The sequence below is a fragment of the Miscanthus floridulus genome, chromosome 13, assembly GCF_019320115.1.
Source record: "Miscanthus floridulus cultivar M001 chromosome 13, ASM1932011v1, whole genome shotgun sequence".
Lineage (NCBI taxonomy): Eukaryota > Viridiplantae > Streptophyta > Magnoliopsida > Poales > Poaceae > Miscanthus > Miscanthus floridulus.
This window is the reverse complement of record NC_089592.1, coordinates 53,150,498-53,162,872: the sequence shown is the minus strand read 5'-3', so window position 1 is coordinate 53,162,872 and position 12,375 is coordinate 53,150,498. Positions and strand designations below refer to the sequence as shown.

The window sequence follows — 12,375 nt, the reverse complement described above, 5'->3', positions numbered from 1 at the left end:
AACAGTATTTTTCTCTCACAACAAATCAACTAAAAGTACTTTCAATCATAACTTATCAGTGAAGCGAAGAGAGCAATACGCGTTCCGCATCTAACCACCCGTGGCTTCATCTCCAAGCAGCAGCATCCGGTTTTCGGATGCAACTGTATGTACACTACCAAGATGGCAAGATTTGACCTTGCTCATACAAACCTGGGCAACTTGGAAGGGCTCTGTCCTATCAAATCTACCTCGCGATGTGCGACAAGAAGCAGTGATCGATCCAGAGCATGCATCATTTAATTTGCTCACATGCACATATGTATAAATATATAATAAATAACCAGTAATAATGCAGGACATTCTCGTAGCAGCAACTTAATCAGTCGTCACCAAATTGATAACGAACCCGTGGTCTGATGTCCTTATAGGGACAAGCTTATTTTTGTTCTTGATCACATAGTTTAGCTAGATGTCAGGCGGCTGCTGAGGGTGTGCTCCAGACTTGGGCTAGCTAGCTCAACGTGCGGGTTGGACGATGCATGCACAAATTAGTGTGCGTTCGCTAGTGATCTATATTCTCGTAGAAAATGTTTCGTATTCAGATTTTAAAAAAACATCAAACCTTTTTGTGGGTAAAGAATATTTAAATACAATTTATTTTAAGTTGTTCCACTTAAAAAGGATAAGAGGAAAAAAATTGGCCGTTAGTGCAAAGGAGAGACCAGAAACGAATCGGACGAAACTACACCTAGGCCGCTTCGCGTGGACATTATAAAAAACGAGAATCGTCTCTCAGGTTTCTGATCGAAACACTACGGTCTTATTTTAATCCAGGGTATAAAGTTTTGTCATATGGGAGTGTCGCATGGATTATTCGGATACTAATAAAAAACAAATTACAGAATTCATCAGTAATCCGCGAGACGAATTTATTAAGCCTAATTAATCAGTCATTAGCACATATGTAGTGTAGCACCATATTGTCAAATCATGGACTAATTAGGCTTAAAAGATTCGTCTCGTAAATTAGTCGTAAACTGTGCAATTAGTTATTTTTTAGTCTATATTTCATATTCTGTGCATGTGTCCAAACACGATGTGATAGGAAGTAAACCTTAGGGAGAAGAACTAAACAAGGCCTACATCTCATCTCTGTTTGGCTCAAATTCATAGGTTTCACAGCACACCAGAACCGGAACAATTTCAGCGAGCTAAACGGCCCTTTAGGCTCACTACTAACTAAATGATTTCACCAGACATTATTCAATCATTGACAGAGGTGGTCATAAAATTCAACCGTCTCCTAAAATACCTGAGGATTTTTGGAGGCGGACGTTTTATTTATGGAGGTGGTGAAAAACTGTCCATTTCCTAAAATGGATTTACGGAAGCGGTTAAAAAAATATCTGCCTAAAGTATATTTAAGGAGACGGACCTATTAAGATGCCTGTCTCCGTAAAAAAGGCACGAGGCCCAATATGCCTAAGAGGCCCGATAACTATGTTCATGTATATATACGGGAAGTTAGGGATTGATACCCCTCTCTCAACCAGCTCCCTCCCTCTCCCATCGGCGGTGGAGCGTGGATTCGACCACCACCGAAGCAGATCTAACCACTAGCGGTGGCAGCGTTCGAGTTGCGGGTTTTTTTTCAAACCCAGGGTGAAATGAAATCCACTCTTAAACTGAAATGAAATCCACTTTTAAACTACTCCTTCCGTCTATAAGTCTCCATCTTGTGAGGAAAAGAAAAATTCCAAGAGTCTCCGTCGTATTACTTATGGACCACAGGTTGTCTCATCCCAAGCGACTCCAACTCCTAGCATGCGTTGTACATTTATTGCTTCTTGCTGCTCCTTGGCTGCTCCATTCCGCGCATTTGTTGCTCCTCACTCCTTGGCTCGCGGCACCTCACATGCGCTGCACCCACGACCATTAATTGGAAATCAACGCTCGTTCCCTGCTCCTTGGTCACTGTGCCAAATGCCAAAATGATGGAGACTTATAGACAAAAGGAGCACTAACAAATGTACTGAAGGACATATTAGAACCACATTTGATATTCAATAATAATTGCAATCTAGTCAATTCTATTTATGAGATAGCATTAGGACGAATCCTAGTTTTCTTATAATTTCCTATTTTCTCTTAGTTATATACTTTCAGTTCTTTGTCACGGACTTAGGTTAGACTAGAAATAAACAAGGGCCTGCACGATAACTTATAAAATATATTCCTACGTTCTAAACAAGCCTCAAGAGAGTTTTTTTTCTTTTTAAACCTCTTTAGAACAAAGGAATTCTAAACAAGCCTCAAGAGAGTTTTTTTTCCTTTTATTTAAACCTCTTTGGAACAAATGAAAAATAAAGAAATTGGATTGAAATCCTATAAACTTTCCTATGAACCCCTTTGCAAAGGATTTGGTTCCTAGAAATCCTATAAAATTCTTGTAGAATGGCTCGTTTCATTTGTGCCACTCTCTCATCGAATTCCTTGTGTTTTTTCCTACGCTCCATCCAAACATGCCTTCCATCTCGTAGTTTTCTATGTTTTTCAATCTATTTAGGATTCAAAGTATCATGTTATTATTCCTGTCATTATTTTTATGTTTTACCTATATTCTTGATGCCCTTAGATTGAAATCAGCGAAGGAGGTTCGAGGTGGCACGCCGCACATGCGACGGTTTCCTATTCCTACCCTGCTCCGTCCATGTCCCCCTCCCTAGCACTAGCAGGTAGCAGCTATACTTTCCTATCCTATAGTCTTCCACTGCCGCGATTCGCCACATCTCGCCGTCGGCGACGAGGGACAGCGAGCCAGGATACTCCTGCCGCGCGGCGACGTAGCCCTCCTCCTCCTCCTCCTCTTGCTCTCCCCGCCACCCTCTGCTCATCGTGCACCTGGGATTAGATCTATTTCTTGGTATCCGAGGTAAGGGGCCCTAGCTTGCTTGGAGGGGGGGGGTTGCTCGGGGCTGTGGTTTCGTTTTGTGCGGAACTGAATTCTGCATGTTGCGATACTTACCCGGTTCATCCGTTGCTTGATTTGGTTTCTTATTATGCAGCGATCGAGCGAAATCGATCTAGCGAAGGTGCGGCGGACGCGGCCTATTCTCAAGAATTCTTTTGTGTTCTTTGGAAAGCAGCCATGGACGAGTGGATTCGCCAAGCCGAGGTGTGGGTGGGCCAAGCCGAGAGCTGGATCCGTCAGCAGCCCCCGGAGCAGATCTATGTCGCGGCCGCGGTGGTTGCCGTCACAATCCTGGTGCTTATCGTAGGTGCGGTGCCAAACCTAGAGTTCCTTTTGCCCTGCATTGAGTGCCCATGGAGTCTTGGAATGGTTGCGTTGCGAACATCCACGTAAGGTGGCCTAGGAATGAAATAAGCGTGTTTGATTTTGCAGCAGGGGAGTGTTTAGGGTCCCTGGAGAGGCGGCATTGTCACCTAAAAGCATCAGAGTGGGTATTTGTTGAATTTTTTTTTGTGGTTGATTCATCACTGGAGAATAAACTTGTTGTGGATCTGCAATTGCATATTTAGCTGTAGTGTGCTGTCTTGTCTTGTTCATATATATGTGTACAATGGGACTGACTACATGCCCTGGATCAAATGGAGCTGATCTGGACAGTGTAGCAAGGCTATACTCTGTAATGAAGCAACTAGGAGAGCAAGTCACAGTTACCTACCTAATTAATGAGGGGAGAAACAATATCATTTATAGCTTTATAAATCAGCCAATCTTGAGTTTGTAAATGTTTATTACTTTTGCTTTTAGAATTTATAGTTGTGCTTAGAAAGGAAACAGATAGTGGAATTTTTCAGCTTTGGTTCAAGACTTTTAGGTGTCACTGTGTCACAAATTTCAGCTTTGGTTCAAGACTTTTAGGTGTCTTTGTGTCACAAATTTGAAATTTCCAACTGAGTAGTTTTTTTGAAAGCGAACTAGGGAGGGGAGAGAGTCCCTGCCTGGATAGTATTGATTTATCATAATGATGGAGTGCTATTGATTGAATAATAGAAGATCAGGCCTATGTTTTATTACATTGTTATTGTGCATTGTAAATTGTTCCAGCTCTAAGATGATTTAACATTTATGAGTTCTTGAGCATGAGGTATTGATGATAGCATGTTTAGTGATATGAAGTGAAGAGGGGGTTTGCTTTTCCTTTCTGTTTTAAATTCATAGATACCCAGGGATGTGTCCAGGATTGGGTTAGAGCCCAGGGCTGAGATAGTTAAAACATACTGCAATTCATTTTAGCTTCAACATTTGTACATCTTCTTAAGTTTGCTTCGATGTAAGTTTAGGCCTCAAACCAGGGCTGGAGCCTGGGTCCTGGCTCCACCCACTGGAGATACCTTATGGTTCAATACATGAGGTGCTGCTGTGTTGTTTGTTACGATGTCTGCTCTATCATACAATTCATTACATCAGAGTGGTAAATGATAAGCAATTCCTTTTTTATGTTTCTTTTTCTGCAGCATCTTGTTTGAAATCCTCAAAACCAAACACCATAGTGCTATCCGGGCTTAGTGGCAGTGGCAAAACCACTCTTTTCTACCAGGTAACTTCCAATATTTTTGGTCTGTGAAGTATACAGTTTTACAAGTGAAGAACAAGGTTGTGGTACTGGTATCTAGTTTGCAAAATAATGTCCGAACCTCATTTGTTGAATTATATTTAGGGTGTGATATCAGCATTCTAGACGGGCATCATTTCTGCTTGTTATCATGCTTTCACGTATATCTTTCTTATTTGATTTGATTTTGTTTTTCTATATAGACTAGTTGGCTTGTTTTTAGTTGACTGTACTTGTATCTTATTCTTGAAGTACTGCAATGCAGATGCGGTACCATGGAAAACCAGAATATTTTCCCCTTTTGTCTATTATAGATCATTTGGCATTTGCATCAATACCAATGTACAAGTAGGTGGGTTATCTTATACATTATCTTTTGTTGCTCTCCTAATTCGTTTGTGCTTGTCAGCTTCGGGATGGATCATCACATCAAGGAACTGTGACTTCTATGGAAGAAAACAGTGATACTTTTGTGCTGCATTCGGAGCAAGAAAGGGTATGGAAACTTTTAGAGCTAATTCTTTTTCCAACATATTGACATAAAAGTAAAGTGGATAGCTTTGTTTCTTATGAAGAAACATGCATTTCCTGATTGTGATATTTCTGCTAAACCATCCTGTTGTCCTTCCCTGCAGAAAGGAAAAGTAAAACCTGTGCATATTGTTGATGTTCCTGGTCATGCTAGGCTCAAACCCAAGCTTGATGAAGTCCTGCCTAAAGCTGCGGGGGTTGTTTTCGTTGTTGATGCTCAAGATTTCTTGTCTAGCATGCAAGCTGCTGCAGAGTAATTTTTTGTGCCCTCTGTTTTACTTTTTAGCAAATATCTTTGGTGCATATTTCAACTACTTTTATTTTCCTTTGTGCTAAGTTGATATTAGCGGTGTAATTAGGGGCCCTTTTCATATCCCTAGATTGCAGAAATTACTCTGTTCGAATAATTTTTATCATTGTAGTTATCATTGTGTGACTAGAAGCCTTGTCCCACTATTCCCAACACTGCAGAGTATTACTCTGTTTGATCATTTCTTAGTGTTGTTAACATTACATAACAATATTACTTACTTTTTGCAGGTACCTGTATGACATTCTGACAAAGGCAACTGTAGTGAAGAAAAAGGTTCCTGTGCTTATATTCTGCAACAAGACAGATAAAGTTACAGCCCATTCGAAGGAATTCATCAAGAAGCAGTTGGAGAAAGAATTGTAAGGACATCTCTCAAGTCCCAACATTTATCGTACTTGCATAATTAGAATTAGAATGACTCAACTCGGTAGACGGTAGTGCATGCTGCATAAATGCTGTGGTCATGTGACTTCTTTCTAGATCTGATGTGCAGTCGGAAAGTTTCCATTGCATTTTTCGCAAAAAAGGAAAGTTTCCATTGCAATAACTTTTACATAATATTAAGCTGCAAAGATAAATAAAATTTATTCCGGTCTGGGAGTAGTTGTAGTTCTTGTATATCCTTCTTTTCTGATCCCAAACACACATCTATAGCCCCATTATAGCAACCCATAGCCACCACCTTTAAGGGAGCATGCAGAAAACATGTTCACCAGTCCAAGTGTGTGGAATATCAGATTCACAAGGTTTCTAATGCCCTTCTCTTTTTAACCATGTTTGTAGGAACAAGCTCCGGGAATCAAGGACCGCCATATCTTCAGCTGACATCTCAGATGAAGTCCAGCTTGGGGTCCCTGGAGAGGCGTTCAACTTCAGCCAGTGCCAGAACAAGGTGGCTGTTGCGGAGGGTGCTGGTTCCGCTGGTAATGTTTCGGCCTTGGAGCAATTCATCCGTGAGCATGTGAAGGCGTAGTTTTTTTTTTCCAACAGTGAAGGCGTAGGTTATTATCGTTGTCACTCGGGGCTGCAAATGTTTCACTTGATGAGGCAAGACATGCATTGCGCCAATGTGGTTACCCTTCATGCATATATATACCTCCGTTCGGGGTCCTCTGACGTTGCTTTGCTTAGAGGCGCAGTCATATTCCGCCCTTCACCCTTGTTATTATAGTTTATAGATTACATGTTGCATTGTTTGACGACTGGCAGTCATCGGGTATGAATGAATAGATTATGTTAAAAACTGTCTCTGGCCATGGTTGTTTTGCTCCATATATGTTGTATATTTCCCTGATTTTCACGACGTCGGTTTTAAACTCTTTCCGTTGCAGTTGCAACGAGTATAAGTGGATGCAGCTCCACGGTGGATCATGGGCGTTGTCTTTGCACCTGATGTTGCCTAGTCTTGCTTTCAACTGGTTCTTCAATTAAAGAAGACTGGTGAACATGTTTTTAATTAAAAACCTTGATAGAACACTGGTTCCTCAATCAAGGTGGTTCTTCTTCAGTTAATTAAAAACCTTGATTGCAGCACGCATGCAGTCAAGTGCTCCTCACGGCGCCATGATCATGCATCTTTCTTGAAAAAAAATATTTATTGAAGAATTGGAGATGAAGTCATGGGTTAAGTCCTAGAAACAGCCTCTTGCAGAAATGCAGGGAACTATGTATAAAAGACCCAAATGGTCGGATCCTTCCCCTAACCCTGCTTAAGCGGGAGCTGCTCTTTTTAGAATCGGAGACGAAGCTAAACATCGGAGCATTTTGTGGTTACTAATATGTTCACGTGTCTTTCTTCTAGAGATTGCTGCTATACGCTGTGGCTACTTTATTTTGTGACAAACGTAAGCATTACATCTTGTTTGCCAAATTAAATCATAGACAACAAACAGCACCGAATCAAAGCTTCCACATCCCACGGCGTGCTTCTATCTACATCTACGGCGTGCTTCTATCTACATCTACGGCGAGAGGTCTTCCCGAAGACAACAAGTATGCAAGATCGTGTGGGGGATGGCAGCACTCTCTTTCTCTTGCGAGACCCAGCTATAGACGTAGACGCTCATAGACATGACCGTACACTCACCCCTATGAACTACGCACGTGCATCCTACCCCTTTGAGCACCTCCGAAGAATTGAGTTGGACCGACAAATCTCGAGATTGACGAAATCACCACAGACGCCTCGCTGTCGATGGGCACGTCGCCTGCCACTGAAAGAATAACGTTGTTAAATCTTAGAATAAATCCAGAAAAATACGAGCACATATGTCAAGTCGTCGGGCCATTCCTGAGACAATGGCAACCATTTATAGCATAATTAAACGACCCCAAGATAGCTAGATTGCGTCAGTTGAAAGTTGGGGAGATTTTCTAGGCTTTCAGTTCCCAGCATCCTCACACGGTGGTGACATGTACATTTGTTTAGTTAGGTCTTGTTTCAACGTATGTGTATCTATATTTGTTGGAGTAGATTGGAATAAAACTTAATTTAGTTCCACTTCAGGCCTTGTTTGGTTACGTATGTATTAATCTCAATCTACATGTGTTAAAGTGGATTGGAGTGGAATTAAACTAAATTCAATCTCATTCCACTCTAATACATATGGATTGAAGTGAATACATATGCATCCAAACAAGACATCAACATATGTAGATTGAGATGAATATATGTATCCTACAACATCTTAGTTGGATCAATATACGATGAAGTTGTTTAGTTGCGAAGTTTCTCAGCAAACTCGGCTTCCGATCCATGCCATGCGTATCACCATCTGTCGATCCATGTATCCAAAATCATCGACGACCTGGCTAATCCGTTCAAAGCTACTGTATATAGCTAGCGTGGTGTGTTGGCATGCATGTGCGAACAAATCTTGTGGCATGCATGTGCGTGTAAGCTGACATTTCTGAGCTTATTGGCTGGTCGCGCGCATAACCGAAGTTGAATTAAATTCTCTGTTCTGATATGTCGTCCTAATTATTTGGTTTTGGTGGCAACCTTACATTACATTAGTTGGGGCCAAAAACAACGCCCGCGGCTGAATTCTCTTCACTCGGAAGAGATGGAGCCGCGTTCCCGTGCAATCCACCACACACTTTCTACGTACCTGCAGCCTTGGTACATCGATCTCTGTACGGATCGTATGACCGCAAGTGGACTGGTAGTAATATATATTTGAAATAATACGCGCGGTTAATAAAGAATAGGTTAAAGAAAAAGAAAATGCCCCAAACAATGCAAGGCCAAATTTTCCGCGGTCGATCCGACGATCAGTCAAATTAAGACAAGTACTACTGCTACTAGGACTCCAGTAGCTGGCATGGCGAGTTTCGTTTGACATTGACAATGCGTTATTAAAAACAAAGGTCTCGATCGTCATCGACTACTACTAGCCTTCAGTGTTCACGCGGAGTGGATGAGTTGAGTTGTCCGTGTCCGCAATTTGGGCTTGAGTTTAATTAACTTCGTATTATATATATATATATATATATATATATATATATATATATATATATATATATATATATATATATATATATATATATATATATATATATATATATATATATATATATATATATATATATATATATATATATATATGGAGAGTATATTCAGTAGTTACCTCCATTTACGATAATTTTTTATACTAGTTTACGATAATATCAATACATATTTATGATAATTGGGTTACTATAACACATGAGGATATTTACCATAACATTATAGTAAACCACTGAGTAAGAAGTTACTATAATCTTATAAATTAACATAGTAATTATCATAACTCAAAGTGACTACAACATAAGTTATTTTGTAGCCAGCTACAGGGTAGTAGTTATATATATATATATATATATATATATATATATATATATATATATATATATATATATATATATATATATATATATATATATATACACACACACACACATACGGTAAGGCTATTCTACAACTGGTCACAAAATAACATAACTTATTCTATGACCACCTTGATTTACGATAATATTTGTACCAATTTACGATAATGACAATACACATTTACGATACATGGATTACTATAATTCAACATGATACTTACCATAATGCTATAATAAATCACTTATGAGGTAGTTACCATAATCTTGTAAATTAGTATAGTAATTATTGTAACTCAAAGTGGCCACAGAATAACTTATTCTGCGGCTACAGAACAGTATATATATATATAATATTTAGTAGCCAGCTACAAAATAAGTTATTCTATAGCCACCTCTATTTACGATAATTTTATATACTAATTTACGATAATATCAATACATATTTACGATAATTAGGTTATTATAACACATGGAGATATTTATCATAACGTTATAGTAAACTATCTAGTAAGGAGTTACTATAATCTCGTAAATTAATATAGTAATTATCGTAACTCAAAGTGGCTACAAAATAAGTTATTTTGTAATCAGCTACAGAACAGTATATATATAGAACTACTACTCTATAGCTGGCTATAAAATAACTTATTCTGTAGCCATCTTGAGTTACGATAATTATTATGTTAATTTATGAGATTATAGTAACTCCTTACTAAGTGGTTTACTATAACGTTATGGTAAATATCCCTGTGTGTTATAGTAACCCAACTATAGTAAATATATATTGACATTATCGTAAATTAGTATATAAAATTATGGTAAATGGAGGTGGCTACAGAATAACTTATTCTGTAGCTAGCTACTGAATAACCTCTCCCTATATATATATATATATATATATATATATATATATATATATATATACACACACACACTACGTACGTAGGAGAACTAGACACTAGTAGTATTATTGTACAACATGTTTGGTGGTTTGGAGATGCAACCATGGCATTCAATTCGCGGCATGCCATGTCATGCTCACGATCTCACGCGTGGAAACATCTATCGGTAAAATTTAGCAGGCCGGCCTCCGGCTAACTGCACGCTGCTGCTGCTCAGGGGGTGTTTGGTTTTTGAAACTAAATTTTAGTCCCTATTCCATCGCATGTTTGACGCATATATGGAATATTAAATATAGATAAAAAAAAATAACTAATTGCATAGATTGTGACTAATTTGCGAGACGAATTTTTTAAACCTAATTAGTCCATGAGTTGACAATGTGGTGCTACAGTAAATATGTGCTAATGATAGATTAATTAGGCTTAATAAATTCGTCTCGTAAATTAGTCTCCATCTGTGTAATTAGTTTTATAATGAACTCATGTTTAATCTTCCTAAATAACATCCGAACGTCTAATATGACATGGACTAAAATTTAGTCCGTGGAACCAAACACCCCCTTAGACACAATGGCAACCACTTGCTTAGTACCCAGAGTACTAAATAATATTCAGTACCTGACCCCTCCGCTCCACCAGCACGTCCGCAGGGGGCGTGGTTTTTTTTCCTTCCACAGGCGAGATTTTCTTGCACACATCGATCCAGTTTTCTATTTCCTTTTGCATTGACTGAGTTTCCGTTTCCTTTTTTGCGTGAACTTTTCACGTTTTTTTGCATGTTTCTTTTTTGCGTGGCGTTCATTTTTTTTGCATGTTTCCTTTTTTTGTGTGGGCTTTTCACGTTCTTTTTTTTATCTCTTTTGCGTGACTTTTTTTTTTTGCATCTATTTCTTTTTTTTCATTTTTCTTGGCAGTGCTCAAGCTATATCGCCGTCAAGAAAAATGACTTTTTATATAGATATTTATTCTCTTCTTTTGCCAAGGATTAGTGAAACTATATACTTCCTATAATCGCTGCAACTGATCCATGGTAATGAAAACAGACTTTCCTTTTGATCGACACAAATCTGCTATTTGAATAGGTGAAACTTATAATTACTACAAATTTTCAGCAAGATCAAGTACTCATAACAAATTACTGTCAACTATCATAATTCATTATCCAAACCACAAATACATTATTTGATCATTTGCCTTGCAAGATACAGCTATTTGATCTACTCATTTTTCTTCCCACCCCAGGTTCCTCATGATGAACTACTTGTCAACTATAATATTTCATAATCTGAAACATAAATACTAATTTAACTGAATTATTGCATCGCCAATCCTTAAGACAAATAAATTTATTTAGACATTATTCAAACCACAAATATTTCCTCCAGACTATTCAACAACATGATGGTGTTGGTCATGAGCAGCACCATCGTAAGATGCTGTTCACGACTTTCTAAAGTGACCTTGCTGATCAAACTTTCTAAAATGAGACTCCTTCAAGGCAGAATTAAAGAAATTTGTCGGTATCGTGTGAGCCTGGTTCTCTTGATGGAAAGGTAGGTAATGCAGCAGCTCAGCCTTCATATCTGTTAAGAGATCTTGCAACAAAAGTATTATACTGATATAAATCGTGAATCTTCGATAATGAATTGATAGTAGCATACACTTGCACATCGAATTAATAGTACACTTGTAAAATAGAAACAGCAAAGGCAAACTGCTCATGTGTGCAAGCCCCAAAAAATTCAGTATCAATAGAAACTAGAGGCGAGATAATTAAGATTGGAATGTCACTGCACTGAAAAACAATGATCAGGCCAGCGACTACATACACCGGATACCCAAAATACCTTTGCTCCTATTAGTTTTCAGAGTCCTCTAACATACGAACAACTGGGGACAATTATTGTTGGAAAAATGGTATTTGAAGTAATGCTTCGTTGGAGGACTAAGCATTTGGTTGTCAACAAAATTTGTGAGAAAAGAAAGCTAAGATCAAACAAAAGCATCCATGACCACAGACACAGAGTAGAATTTGATGGGTGTCCAGTGTCAAGTTAGTTTCTTATGCACAAAAAATGATGCTTGTGACTGCAAATAGATCTGGATATATACATCAATACTAGTACCTTATCTTATCTCAAAGGCCACGTGAGGTTATTGTCAGAACTCCTAAAACACTTCCGCGCAGATGATGGTCCTC

The 12,375-nt window shown here is 38.6% G+C and overlaps 1 protein-coding gene across 1 annotated transcript; it reads left to right on the top strand.

Moving 5' to 3' along the window:
* Nucleotides 1-2,647: 2,647 nt before the first annotated feature.
* On the top strand, nucleotides 2,648-6,799 carry LOC136500723 (uncharacterized). The gene is made up of 7 exons (XM_066496136.1): nucleotides 2,648-2,914; nucleotides 3,048-3,260; nucleotides 4,465-4,547; nucleotides 4,972-5,058; nucleotides 5,198-5,346; nucleotides 5,634-5,765; nucleotides 6,190-6,799. The coding sequence occupies exons 2-7, from the start codon at nucleotides 3,131-3,133 to the stop codon at nucleotides 6,377-6,379; spliced, it is 771 nt and encodes a 256-aa protein (XP_066352233.1). The 5' UTR covers nucleotides 2,648-2,914; nucleotides 3,048-3,130; the 3' UTR covers nucleotides 6,380-6,799.
* Nucleotides 6,800-12,375: the final 5,576 nt, after the last annotated feature.

What these genes read in the sequence shown, in the direction of transcription:
- LOC136500723 (XM_066496136.1), top strand. Translation starts at nt 3,131, where the DNA reads ATGGACGAGTGGATTCGCCAAGCCGAGGTGTGGGTGGGCCAAGCCGAG. An exon ending in AAACCACTCTTTTCTACCAG is followed by an intron (nt 4,548 to 4,971) that starts GTAACTTCCAAT and finishes TGTGCTTGTCAG; the next exon opens with CTTCGGGATGGATCATCACA. An exon ending in TGCATTCGGAGCAAGAAAGG is followed by an intron (nt 5,059 to 5,197) that starts GTATGGAAACTT and finishes CCTTCCCTGCAG; the next exon opens with AAAGGAAAAGTAAAACCTGT.